The following is a 14,347-nucleotide window of genomic DNA, read 5'->3' as shown; positions in this document are numbered from 1 at the left end:
CTTGGCTGATATTTGGGTCAGTTTATACTCAGGCAGATATGGATCTTTGACATCTAAGGTATGCCTGAGCCAAGCCAGCCAAGTCAATCACTACCTATACATATGAAAGTTAGACATTGAATAAGGAAGACCAAAGAAGAATTGATACCTTTGAATTATGGTTCTGGCAAAGAATATTGAAAGCACCATCGACTGCCATAAGAACAAACAAGTCTGTCTTGGAAGAAGTACAGCCAGAATATTCCTTAGTGGCAAGAATGGCAAGATACCATCTCATGTACTTTGGACATGTTGTCAAGAGAGATGAGTCAGTCCCTGGAGAAGGGTATCATGCTTGCTGAAATGGAGGGGCAGCAAAAATTGGAAGACCCTAAAGGAGCTGGACTGATAGATACAATGGCTGCTACAATGGGCTCAAACACAAGAATCATCGTGAAGATGGTGCAGAACCAGGCAGTGTTCCGTCCTGTTGTACATGGGTCACTATTAATCAGGACTGACTTGATGGCACCTAAGGACAACACATTGAGACCAAAATCAGACCAACAGATCACCAGCTGTGTCCCTACATGGTCGAACAATAAAACACTTCCTTCTTTATGATCTGTTATTGTTCTTCTCCTAAACTTTCTATCAAGATCACGTGTCTTATGAAAGTGCTGATCCCCATCTCTGAGTCAGCATCCAGGTGATTGAGGGCAGTGCGGTCAGTTTTTATCTGTCACCTAGGAGCCTTGGTGTGGCAACCATTAAGCAAACACTTGGCTGCTAGGTTGGAAGCAACCTTGAGTGCGAGCTGGGCATCTGTGTCCATGATGACCACAGCCTAGGGATCCCTGTGGAGCAGGGATCTAACCTACTCTGTCAGGCGGGTTAGAGTGAGTCGAGATTAACTGGATGGCACCTAATAACAACATCTGTCCTAACTATGCATAGATCGATGTCCTCAGTCTCTCTCGCCCCTCCTTTCCATGAGGCCAAGAACAGCCTTCCCCAAAACTAAGCACTTCCCAACCAGGGCAGACAGCCAGGAACTGTGCCACAAGCTGTCTGCCCGCAGCTTTGTTCTGCTTCACCAGGACTGCAGAGGACAGGAGGTGATCTTCTGTGCCCTCACACTCATCTCCTGAACGTTCCACTCCAGGCAGCGACTGTCTCAGGTGTGCGCACCAACAGCCACTGCCTCATCAGCCTCAGCCACAGAGCCCTCTGGAACCACGCCCACAAAGACCCGATAGCCCTTGTTTCCAGAGAGATGGGCCAGAAAAAAATTAACAACGCAGACAGGTTAAATTCTTCACCATAGTCCCTAAGATGAACTAGAACATGTATACAGGACAGCTCAGATGTTTACTGCATTGATTTGCTCGCTTCTGTGTTGAGCAGATACCCTGCGCCTGCCCTGCTGTGAAGGATGCGCAGAGGCTGATGGTGGGTGATGACGTGAGGCTATCTGCCTTAGCCCTGTGGAAAGGAGACCTGGGCACGGAGTGACTGTCCCCTTGCCAAGAAGACATCGGAGCTGGACTTGAGTACTGAATGACTGGGGTGTCCCCTGAGAGATTGTGGGGCAAGGTATTCCAGGTGGGATAACACTGGTAAAACCATAGAAGCATGCGAAGGAAGAGTATTTTCAGAGAAAAAAGTTAGTCCATGTGAGAGTGGCAGGGTATGGTGTGGGGAGCCCGGAGAGTGGGCAGTGGGGAGAGGGTTAGCCATAGGGGTGCCCACACGAGGCAAGCCAGGGTGAAGGGACCTGAAGCTTATACAATGTGGGGCCTCTCCTAAAGAAGAGAGCATAAAATCATCTTCTCTCTTACAAAGGTTAAAATAGCCATGGGAACACAGGACCGGGGTCCCACTTGGTCACTGGGAGCAGCTGTGGAAGGGAGAGACCCGGAGTATGGGATCGAGCTGAACTCAGCGCTGAGGAAGACAGCCACCAAGGAGCAGGCCCTGGAGTGGAGGCAGGGGTGCTGGCAGTTAGAGCAAGCTCAACATGGGAATACCTACAGGTTAGACCACGTTAAAGTTTTTAAAGGCAAAGATGTGACTTGGAGGACGACGGTGCACCTGAATCAAGCCCATGGTATTTTCAATTGCCTCATCTACATATGAAAGTTGGAGATTGAATTTAGAAGAATCGATGCATTTGAATTATGGCACTGGTGAAGAATCTAGAAATTACCACCGACTCCCAAAAGAACCTTGCTTGGGAGAAGTATAGACAGGATGCTCCTTGGAGGCAAAGATGGCAAGCCTTCGTCTCACATGCTTTGACAGGTTGTCAGGAGAGAGCCGTCCCTGGAGAAGGGCAGCATGCTGGGTGAAGTAGAGGCGCAGTGGAGGGGAGGACAGCCCTCAAGGAGACGGATTCACACAGTGGCTGCAGCAATGGGCTCAAGCACAGGAACAATTGTGAGGATGGCGCAGGACTGGGCATCTTTTGTTCTGTTGTGCCCGGGGTCTCTCTGAGCCAGAATGGACTTGATGGCTCCCACCAACGGGTTAGAAAGAGTCAAGCATCGCTGTGCATACCCACACCTCCTCATCACCCCAAACAAAAAGCGGTGCCCTCTCAGGGGGCAGTTGTGTGGCCAGAATGAGCAGCTCGCATTCTCAAACAGGCCTGGCTGTCTGGGAGGGCTGTTTTACTCACAGCGAGCAAAAGGGAAAGAGTGATCCTGTTGCCGCCGCCGGCCGTTTCCTGCCTTCCCAGAGGCAGGGACAACGCCCCCACCCCCAGAGCATATCCTGGCAAGGAGTACGCTACGCCCCTTTTGGCAGTATCAGGACCATGTCATGGGCAGACTCTGCCAGACAAGGACAACACATGTCCTCCACCAGCCGATGACCCGGCAGGTAACCACTGTAAGCTGACCACAGCAACAGTGTCTTTGGGTGTCTGACCTCATTTCCTTTTGCTCGCTCCTTCTTTTCCTGACTTGAGAAGGATGAAGCGCAGCACACATCATTCCATACCACGCGAAACGCGTCCCTCAAAAGGTGTCGAGCCTCTAGCTGTGAAACTTGTCTGGCCAAGACTACCAACCAGCAAGTCTGGCTCTGTCCTGATGCCCCAGCATCCCCTAAGTCAGCAGTTCTCAACCTGGGGGTCGAACGACCCTTTCACAGGGGTCGCCAGATTCATAATAGTCGCAAAATGAGTTATGAAGTAGCAACAAAAATATGGTTGGGGATCACCACAGCATGAGGAACCACTGTCGTTAGTGGTGTGATCCACATGTTCCAGCTCCCACCTGGGCCTCAGTGTCCCTGGCTGTGCAACGGGGTGGATGAATGATGGAGCCCCACCTGAGACAGTGGATGAGAAACAGCCCATAAAACTCACTGCAAAATGCCATACACCTCTAAAGGGCTATTAAAATAATGAATATAGATTCAGATCCTAATGAAGGAAGAATGCTTGCCCAGTTGGGCCCTCCCAAGATCCACACCTTGGCCCAGAGGGCCTAGAACACAAGGCCACCCTTGACTGGAACATGTTACAACTGCTACACCAGTGTCCTGCTCAGGGACTGACTGAGCAATCGCAAGTTTTTTCCAGGTACTTTTTGGCTGGCATTTATCATCCTGAACCTTGTGAAATAGTACATCCTGGAATTGCTAATCCATGTGTCTTTGTGCACGCCCCACAATGCTCCTTCCACAGAGCTCTGAAAGCTTGCCATTGGTTATACTACCAGGTCCCAGAGACACACCAGAGGGTGAGCTCAGCCTCCTGGAGCAAGTTGCAGTAGAGCTATTTCAGGGAAGCCTTGAGGGAGCAAGTCCTAGGGCAAAAACTGACCTGGCAGTTTGAGAGAGCCTGATAATCACCTTGTTTCATTTGCAAACTTAAAGTCTGAAGAAGACAGCAGCTCTGCCTAGTTCCCTGCTAGGAATGGAGTCTTTTCTTTCTAGACTAGGAAAATAAATGTTTCTAACACATAGAATTGGGATTCACTTTGAGGCTACCACAACTCACAAAATAAAATACAGCACCCCTGTAGGACACCAACTTTTTCAAATAAAAAGTGAACATAGAAAAAAACAGACTCTTAACTCAAGTAGTATTGGGATGTAATATCTGTTTCAGCTGGTCCCGTCTTTTTTCACTCGCGCTCTGTTTTCAATGCTAGTATGATCATGGTACAAAAATGTTTATTTAAATTAAATATTTTAGACAAATCAATATCTACAACGGTTCCAAAGCATGTGTAGTTCTTACAAAAAGGGAAAAAAGTAACTGTTTAGCTTAATGTCTGTGATAATGTTTGAAAAGATATTAATACATATTCTGGATTGTGTCCCAGTCAATCACATCCTCAACAGTTGACTATTTATTACCAAGTGTCATATATGATAATAGCATAAAGATTAATCATATCTGATAAGCCATTTTACAGTAAGACTTCTTAGAAGGAAAAAAAATCGCATACTTTAACCCTACAAAACATAAGGGGGAAATAATAGAATATATAAAACACATATTTTATATGACAATAATATGTTGAAATCAAAAGACAAACAGCTGTCTCATTGTTAGGTATGTCCCTTCAAAGGAGACTTCGAGAGGTGTGGAAATGTTTGGCGGGCAGGGGCAGGGCTCAGAAACATTTTCCAACTCACAGTGCATGTTTGCTCTTTGGGAATTACGTGGAATCAAAGTGGGGACAGGAAATGTGCTCTAAAATTTTGCCTGAAGGAATTGGCCTCGAGGAACCAGCTTGTGTGTGAGGAAAAGGTTTAGGATTACAGATAAGATGCTCTCTATGAAGTAGTCCCTAATCCAAGAGTGGAGGAAGAAGCAGAAAACCCAGCAAAGGAAGAAAAGAAGACAGAGACAGCAGGAAGGAAGCTGTTTGCCTCCAGAGAGGTGTGTGTGCTGGACCCGGGCTGCAGAAAATGATACCCCGAGACTTGAAGAAAGGAGGGCTGCTTGACTCCAAGTTCTTGTTAGGTACCGCGGCTCCTTTGGTCATCAGCAACAGGAACTGGTATGGTGTTACCCCCATTCACAAGAACATCTTTTGGGGCACCCACAGATGTAGGTTTAAGGGTGTGCATGAAGGCCCGTGTGTTTCACCCACACATTTATTGTATATATTTAGAGGGTCGTTTGTCATGCAGTTTGCATGTGATACAAGAGAATTACTCAAATTTTCTCTTTCTCTCCCTCTCTCTCTCTCACACACAACTCAAACAAAATAAGCACAAACCACTCAACCAGAGAAGTTAATTTCTCAAATGAAGATGAGTGCTTGGTTTGGTTTGGTTTTTCAAACTGAAAATTCGTCCTTTTGACAGAATGTAATCGTGTGGAAGAGAATGGATTGCAGACAGTGGTGTGCCCTTGGATGGAGCACACCAAAATCTTACCGAGATGCACGCTAATGAGCGTATTAAGGAGTCAAATTTCCCATTTTCCTTTCAGTTAGATCTTAGGGGACCTTAAATCAGAAGAATGTGGAGCAAAGAGGGCCCCTTGTTTAACCGGAGGGAACCCAGGCCTGCTTGTCTACACCAGATTTAGGACTAGCTCCTTGTCCACGGCTCCTCAAGTGAGGGGCCTAAGAGACTGAGTCAGCTGGGCTCCGAGTGGAAAGCCAGCAGGAGGCCAACATTGGGCTGGAAGCACATTCTTCTCAACTAGGAGGTATTTGGAAAGAGAAGCAGGTGAGACTCTACCATTAAACAGCATCTTTCAGTAACCAGTGTCTTATTCCCCAGCTGCTGCCGGTGATGACTCATTTGAAGGAATATACTCAACACACCAGCTGAAAAGGGTGGAACTGACGGTCAAGGGACCGTGGGGGGTGGGAGTGGGGGAGCCACTGAGCTCAGCAAGACCCCCTTCAGCTTTAGTTCCAAGTGTCCCGGCTGCAGTTCAGACCTCTCCTCAGGCCCTGAGATCCGTTCTCGGAAAGCTGAGAATGCAGCGCCGTCTCTCAGTGTCTCTTGTCGCTCCGCGGTGCTCAAGTGTCTGAGAGGGCAGCGTGGACAGGGCTGCACCTGCTGGCTCGAGGCTCTATGACACGCTGTAGTTGTTGTAGTATGTCGCGGTGGCATCAGCCAGAACGGAGATGAGACTGGTCTCTGTGGGGCCTGCTGCTGTCACCTGGGAGACCTGGGCATGCCCACTGAGGCTCAGGGCCCCTGCGGAAGAGTCTGGGTGGCCAGAAGTGTTCAAATACTGGTCGAACTCATTGCGATCCATGTCCCCCAGGAGTTCCACCTGGCTCAGCTGATCCAGCGCGTCAAAGCCTGGGTGCTCCGGAGGTGGGGAGAGCTGCCCCAGATGGGCATGGTGGGCGTGGAGGTTGGAGTGGAGAGTGTGGTAAGTGGCAGGGGAGTAATAGGCAGGCGATGGGGGGCAACCCGGTACAGTGGACATCATAGAGACGCCTGGGGACTGGCCGAGGGCCAGAGAGCCCATGGGGTGACTGCAGTGGAGGGGGCTGGGAGCATATTCGGGAGAGTATGGGGGCCCTTGCAGGTGAGGGATGCGGTGGGAGTGAGCATGCTCCTCTTGGCAGGGGGAGGAGAAGAAGGTCTGCTCCGGCTCCAGCCCGTCCAGCGGGGACATCTCTGGGGGCGTGGGCAGCCCGTATGGGTAGGTGTCCACACTGCCCGTGGTGCTGGTACTGCCGCCGCCTGGCGCCTTGTGGTAGCAGCCCCTGAGGCTGGGCAGGGGGGCGCCCGGTGGGTACTCACCCCTCTCGTCCTTCTCACCCAGAGGCCCCCGGGTCCCGCTCCTCTTCTCGGGCAGGCTGTTCTGGTCTCGGGACAGGGAGCTCAGGAGGAAGCCGGCATCCACGCGCTTGCAGAGGCGTTTGACCTGCTTTTTCCTGCGGGGCCGGTACTTGTAGTTGGGGTGGTCCTGCATGTGCTGAACGCGCAGCCGCTCCGCCTCGTCCACGTAGGGCCGCTTCTGCGACAGCGTCAGGGCCTTCCAGGACTTTCCTGTTCACACAAGCCAGAGAAGACAACCTTCAGTATCTACGCTGCTTTGCCTCATCCAGAGAATCGTGCCTCTTACCTCCCCCCTCCCCATTCACAGCCACAGACAGACAGGCTCGCACCCTCTCCCCACCGCAGGGCCTGCACACACAGAGGCTAAACCACACTTCCTTCCTTGCCTCCCACAAATCCGCTTCATGCACACTGGATGGAAAGGCCCACAGCTGCTCTTAAAGGCATACATCTGCTGGCCCGCTGATAGTCTATCCCGCTCATTGGTGAAGTGTGGTGACCCGCCTGCCTTGGCTGATTATGGGTGCCTCCTCTGGATGGGCTGCGGCATTGTTTACTGGGGCAGCCATCTGACAGGCCTTCCCCGGAAGACACTCCAGGCTCGGCCAATAGTTTCACACGTGTGTCAGTCAGTTATGTGATCCCACTTAGGTTAACAATGACAGCCCGTGATAGCTGAAGGTCAATAGGACCCTGCTGGAGGAAGAGGTGGTCATGGGCAGCATGTGAGCAGGCAGCACACACACAGGTGCACACAGAGTGTCACGCACGTATAAACTGACTGGTGCAGGTATACACAGCCCAACACAGAGCACATCTACCCACGACCCATCAACGGTGGCAGGGGGCACTTGCTTGGCCACGTAGAAGCCAATTCTGTATCCTCCCTGGGTCTCCATGTCCTGGCTACCAAACCAAGACCATGGTACTACCTGTCTCAGAACTTTCCTCTTAAAAAGCACCCCATTCTCCTACCCTATTGGCGCCACGGGCTGAGTTCCCTTCTGTCCTATTTTCATGGCTACCCACTGGTCTGTTGATTTTCAAATGACTTTTGTGTTTCTCTCTCCTTTCTTCACATATATCATGTATCCTTCCAGAGGCAGTATTTTCTCAAGACTGCATCCAGACCACTTGAATTGTTACCTCCTCAAATGGGTCCAGGATCCCATAAAGTTAACAAGTTCCCTCAATGGCTCTAATGCAGTTGTTCTCCCCCTTCCTAACACCTCGACACTTTAATACAGTTCCTCATGTTGTAGTGACACCCCCCCCCAACCACAAAATTATTTTCGTTGCTATTTCATCACTGTCATTTTGCTACTGTTATGAATCAGGCAACCCCTGTGAAAGGGTCGTTCATCCCCAAAGGGGCCGAGACCCATAAATTGAGAACCACTGCTCTAACACATCATAAAGTTTGAGAAACTCGAGTGGTTAGTTACCAAAAGTTAAGTCCTGTCAGCAAAGGGTCACCTACCCAGCAGTACTTCTCAGAGGGCCCAGGACTGCACACGGAGCTCAAGAGCAGCATGAACTGGTTCCAAGGATCAAGGCCCACAAAGGGGGCCAAGGGTGGGGTTGTTCAAGTGTTCTACCATGTGGGTGAAATTGTGTAACTAAATTGGATGGAGTCACAAATGAATACAATTAGCTGTCTCTTAAAAGGGAAATTTGAACTGTGCTACGAACACTGTGTTTGGGACCTGGAAGGGACCCTGAAGGTCGGTGGTCCCCAACCAGTGGTGCTGCCAGAGGCCTAAGGTCCAGGTGCCCCGCACGCACTGCCTGTGGATGTAATATATAATGTGAAGCTAGTTTCTAAATGTCCCTACGTATTGTTGTAGTCACTAAAACACAAGTCGTTTTCAAATGCTACTCAGTGGATGAAAGTCTGTGCATACGTTCTCATTCACAGCACACTAAAACTACTGGGAGAAGATAGTCATTTGGAAAGCTCCTAGCCAATCAAGTTGGGACGCTCACCCAGAGCCCTTCCCTTTCTTTCTAGACCAAAAACAAAGAGCTGACTGAGATGATGGGGTCGGAAGCAGCCTCCCAGTAGCAAGCACCCCGTCGTCTTTTAAAACACAGCCCTGTGTTAGTCTCCCTTGCTCCGTGCCAGGTGGCCTTGGGCAGGAAGGAATCAGCATCTCTCCTGCAAAATGCACTGGACCCTCTTAAGACGGGTGCACAAATGGCCAACAGGAGTTTGCTCACAGGGAGAGATTTGTATCCTATGCCCCTTTTCCTGGGAAGCAGGCAGCCTTCCTCAGCAGAAGACTCCAGCTTCACCTCCTCTCTGACCTCTGGTGTCAGAATCCTGGGGCTTCTTTTTCTGGGCTGGGCACTCAGGCCATAAGGCACATTATCTAGGGCCCACAAGATTTTCAGAGGGCCCATAAAAATGCCCTCTTTTTCTGTTATCATCATTTGAAAAATTCATACGATTTTAGGGCAATGAATGCATGTTATGATCATATGCTCCGATATATAACTTGATGTCAGCACAAGATAAATGGTAACTTTTGAAAGACTTCATGGAAGAATGAACCCATGTATGAGGAGGATCCAGGAAAGTCACAAGGGGACTCAGTCAGGGGCAGGCTGAGCCATGGGCCTTTTGAAACCAAGGGCAGTGGACACTACTGCAGGGCAACCTCCTCTGCAGGCTTCCAGCTTTGGCCAGATAGGTAGGCATTCCATCCCACCCCAGGATTCCACCCAGGGAGAGAGCTCCGGCCTTCCATAGGAAAAGGAAGGGCTAGTTCCGAGCCAAGCTGGGAAGGACAGAGCCAATCTCCAATCTCGAGGCTACCTTGGCAAGGCCTGGAGCACAAAGGGTGCACAAAAATGCTTTGAAAGACTTTCTACAGTTAAAACCAATAAAACCCAAGTGAAAGGCCAAGAGGACTGGGCTGGGCTGGGCAGGGCAGGGCGGGGGAATCCTTGAGCTCTGGACACTTGAGAAAGAGAAAGCTCTGGGAAGCCAGCTTGCGGAATGGAGCTTGGGGAGGGGGGTGCGGAGACTTAACCCCACCAGACTTAACAAGGGAAATGACCCATCTTCAGGCCAGACAGACCAGACCCTCCCCGGCCACTGTAACAAACCGCATTCAGTTACTTCCAACCCTGACTAGGGACACCGATAATTAATCAATAAAATAGTTGCGAGGGCTTCTTTTGCTCTTGATGTAATAATTAAGTTAAAATCGGGGTGAGTTCCTGCCACACTTCTGTTCACGACAATCTCCGTGGTTTTGCCAACCCTAAAGTGCAGGGGGCAAAGAAACCGTCGGTTTCCTGTCTGGCCTTGCCCGCTCCGTTACCGGGGGCTGAGCGGCCTGGGGAAATGCGGCGGGTTCGCCACTCTCTGCTCAGCGGGATATTTCCAATCTCGGGGCGGCCTGGTCCAACCGAGAAAAGAGTCCAGTCATCTGGCCGCCTCCAGGGGCCCCGAACTCCCTCTTGCCTGAGACGCTGCTGCCCTGCTCCTGTTCCCACCCAGGAAGGCTTCCCGCAACACCTAAGCGGCAGCGAGGCTTCTTCTGGACGTCGTCCGGCTGGGAAAAAGCCAACCACCCGACACACAGCCACCCTCCGCCTGCGCAGTCTTGGGGGCACAGCGGGCGCCCAGCCTGTTTGGGTGCTGGCACACGCACTCCAGGCGGACTCCGAGCGTCCCAACTACCTCGCTGTCCCGGAGCACCCGAGGGGTCCTCGACGACCTCCCCCCAGCCCGAGCCCCAGACACCGCCTCTGCCCGCAGCCACCCCGCCCCGACCCCCGACCCCGGGCTCCCGCCCCAGGCCATCACTCACCCAGCATCTTGCTGAGCTCGGCGTTGTGCAGGTCTGGGTTCTGCACCGCCAGCCGTTTCCTCTCGTCCTTGGCCCACACCATGAAGGCATTCATGGGCCGCCGGATGCGGCTTTCAGTGCCCTTGTCCCCCGGGGGTCGCGCGGCGGCTGGTGGGGACAACCCATCTGACAGCTCGGCTTCCAGAGCTGGGCACTCGAGCCCCTCGGGCCACGGATAGCCTCCTAGCAGCGAGGTCATGGCCGCACAGGGTTCGCCTCGCTTGGCTTCGCTGAGCTGGGGCAGACCTGGCCCTCGCACGGGTCGCGGGCGTCCAACTTGGCCCGGAGCTGCGGTCCCTGATTTATCAGCTTCGGGCGGCTGCGTCCTCCAATGACTCGTGAAAGTCGTGCGGCTCCTCCTCGCGTCTCAGCGCCGGGCCCCCTCCCAGCGTCCCCGCCGCGGACCTGCCGGCGGGGGCGGGGCAAGCCGACACTGGCGGCCCGGCCGCCACCCCTCCCAGCGCCCTCCCGGGCCCCGCCCCTCGGAGTCCCCACCGAACGTCGGAGATCCGAGCTCCGGCTACACCTCGGGCCGGGCCACCCCCGCCAGGCAGCCCCGGGGCCGCAGGTGCCGGTTGTGCGTCCGCGACAAACTCGCCGCCGCCTTCCCCGCCCTGGTGCGCGCGGGAGCTGGGGCGCGGCCCCTTGCAGTTCCCCGGGCGGGACAAGGGGAGCCAGCTCCTGACCGAGCAGACACTTCTCTGCGCCGAATCCCTCGGAGAACCGAACTTAACCCGCTTTCTCCGGGAATGCGGCGCGCTCCGGAGAACCATTTAATAGGATGAGTTCACATTTCCAACATCCAGTGAACCGCTAGTAAGAGAACACACCTACTACTGTGCTAAAGTGACAGGCTTCGTTTGCAACCTCCCTGGGGGACTGGCTTCCAGGGTCTGCGTCCGACTTTGGGCTTTTGTGTTCCGCGAAGACCTCTAGAAGCCAGGCCCCTCCTTGTCTTGGGAGGGGGAAATCCCGTCTCTCTTACTCACTCCGGCAGTCAGATTTCTCTCCTCGATCACCTGCCCTCTCTCCCCTAGCCGCAGTCTCACGTCCCCTCGCTTGGAGCTCATCTCTTGCGAATTCCTTTACCGTGAACTTATTCCCATTTCCCCGGTCTGACTCTGGCCCAGACAGCGATCCCCCCTTGTCCCGGACTGCTTTCCCACTAGCAGGAGCTCCCGCTGATGCCCGACGGGTACCAGGGAGCAGACCTTGCTCTGGAGTTTCCTGCCCCGCAAGCCACCCTTTGTGCTGCGGGCTTGGCGCTCCCGGCTGTCCTAGGTCACGTCACGTACTCCCTCACTCCCGAGGCTCTCAACGTCAGCGTCAGCACACAGTAGGTGCGCTTAGTAACTGTCGAGTAACCGAGTGAAAAAAATGAACGAACTAGTGTAGTTTAGACGCACCCTACTATCTCAATTTCCATAGGCTCGATCAGACCTTGAAATGCAGTTCACAAATATTTACTGCCCCTGTGCTGGCCTCTCCACAAGGTGGAGGAAAAACAAGAGTCCACAGAGGTGACCCTGGCAGGTGGCTGCATTGTCGTGGGAGGGCCGTGAAGTCTCTGTGTTTGGGTTATGTATTGCGTGTCTCTGATCTGCAATCAGATTAACTCTAGACCGCCTTAAATGAAGACGATGAAATTCATTTCCCGGGACTGTTTCAAAAACTGCGAATGCCGACTCTCTCTGCTCTCTGTGACTAATGTTTAGATGCGCTCGAGAGAGACCTCTAACAGCCCTAAATCCGGATTTCAGTGCCCAAACCGGCAGTGGCTTGTGTTCACCAGTACTTTGTGCGAAATAGGAACTGCGGGACCCGCCCCTAACGTACTCCAAGCAGACGGAGAAATGCGACTTTCTCGTTTTCATGCCTCGATTGTAACCTTACTACAAAAGAGATGGCTGGGGTTTCCCCTCTCCTCTAGCCAAGCAATATCCTAGGCGCGTGCGCCCCACCTGCTGCTTTTGTGGACCAGGGCGGGGCCAGCGAAGGCGCGGGGCGAGGCGCAGCAGGGCCAGGCATCCTGGAACCCAAGGCGGAGTGACCGGCCGACTGGCGCCGGGATCCAGGGGTGGGGCAGGTGGGGTACAGCAGAGAAATTGTATGGAGAGTTTGGGCGGACTTCCCCACCCCGGGAAGCCTTAGGCCATTTCCCGTGCCGGACCCCCTGGGCCAGAAATTCCTCCCGGAAAAGCCCAGTGTAAGCGGAACGCCGGGGAGCGAAGGTGGAGCCGGCAGTGGACGGCAACTTGGGCGCGTCCCAAGGCTGACTGGCGCAGTGGCCTCGGACCGTGGGAGCCAAGGGATCCCGACCTTTTCTGACCCCGCCGCATTTCCTGGCCTGGGAGGGTGCTGGGCTGGGTTAGAGGCCGCAGGGGAACAGCCGTCCCCACCCTGGCTCGGGGGCGTGCCCACTCCCTGCCCCCACCCCGAACACCCTCCTAGCTTCGCCTTGGAGCGAACTCGCTGCGCCCGGGGCGCCACTTTAGGGAGGTGCCTGCGCGCTCCGAGGAGCGGAAGGTGGGGAGCGCGCCCAGCCAGGGAGGAGACGGCGGGAAAGAAAGCGCGCGGGACAAGTAGCGAAGAAAGATTCCAGAGGGTCCTTGGGGGCTAGGGAGGGCGGAGTAGGAGAAAAGGCTAAATGAGGGAAGATTGAAGGGATGGCGGAGAGAAGTCGCGTTGTAGTGTCCTATCGTGTAAACTTCCTGCAGCGCGACTGTGCGGGCTTTCCGGGAGCCGAGGGCGTGAGAGCCCGAGAGCCGCCCCGCAGCCCGCCCTCGCTCACCGGCTTCATTCGTTCACTCCCTTAACTGGCCGGCACGCGTGCTTTTATTCATCTGCCAACTTTGTGCCCAGGCGCCCTAGTGCCGGCGACTCCAAGGGACGCGAACCTCGGGGTCCCCATCCCGGGTCTCCGAGGTCCCAGCCGCACTGCTGGCGGCAGCGCTGCGACCCAGAGCAGGTGTTCCAGCTGCTCACTGGACAGCAGCTTGTCGCGGTCAATCTTCAGCTGCGCTCTCGGAAACCAAACCAATCGTAGCCTAAATGCGAGGTCTCTTTCTTCCAGGCTGGCTGCGGCTGGGTGGGCTGGGGTCTCCTGGAGCAGAGCTGGAGCTGGAGCGGAGCATGGGGGGGGGGGTTATGTGACCAGGGTGCACACTGGACACTGCTCCTCACCCCTTCGTTGTATCCCAGCGCTCTCGCTCCCTCATTCTCATTTTACTGCGGATGAAAGTTTATAGAGCAAATTCATCTCCCTTTCAATGGTTTACACACGTGTTGTTTAGTGACGTCATTTGCGTTCCCCTCGGTGTAGGTCTCCAGCCACTTGCTCCCTGGATTCGCCCATCTTCCCTCCGAACTTTGATGTTGGCCGAGTATTGTCCTTTTGACCTGCTATGGCTGTCTGTTCAGCGAAGCACAAGCCTCCGTTTTGTTGTTCACTGTACCGGCCTGTCTGGTTTGGCTGAAAAGATCTCCAGGGGTGAGTTCAGTTCCAGGGCTGAAGTGTGTCTGTCTGAAGGAGGGTTGGCACACTGCGGCTCGGGAGCTGTATGTGGCTCTTCCGATGCGTACATGCGGCTCTGGAGTAAAAGTGAAGACTTAAAGGGTGTTATTCAGATAATGGTGGTTTCATTTGTCAAAATATATTTACAGCTCAGTCAGGGCACAATATAGCACCGTTGAAACACACAACTTTCCTCTAGTTTTTTAATGCTTCCTCC

General features: G+C 53.5%; 1 protein-coding gene across 1 annotated transcript; it reads right to left on the bottom strand.

The window, feature by feature from the left end:
- Positions 1–4,438: 4,438 nt before the first annotated feature.
- SOX7 (SRY-box transcription factor 7) lies at positions 4,439–10,861 on the bottom strand. The gene is made up of 2 exons (XM_075555698.1): positions 10,578–10,861; positions 4,439–6,966 (listed from the first exon to the last, which is right to left on the bottom strand). The coding sequence occupies exons 1-2, from the start codon at positions 10,813–10,815 to the stop codon at positions 6,032–6,034; spliced, it is 1,173 nt and encodes a 390-aa protein (XP_075411813.1). The 5' UTR covers positions 10,816–10,861; the 3' UTR covers positions 4,439–6,031.
- Positions 10,862–14,347: the final 3,486 nt, after the last annotated feature.

The sequence above is a fragment of the Tenrec ecaudatus genome, chromosome 8 (genome assembly GCF_050624435.1).
Source record: "Tenrec ecaudatus isolate mTenEca1 chromosome 8, mTenEca1.hap1, whole genome shotgun sequence".
In the NCBI taxonomy this organism is placed as follows: Eukaryota; Metazoa; Chordata; class Mammalia; order Afrosoricida; family Tenrecidae; genus Tenrec; species Tenrec ecaudatus.
This window is presented reverse-complemented; position numbering and strand designations above follow the sequence as displayed.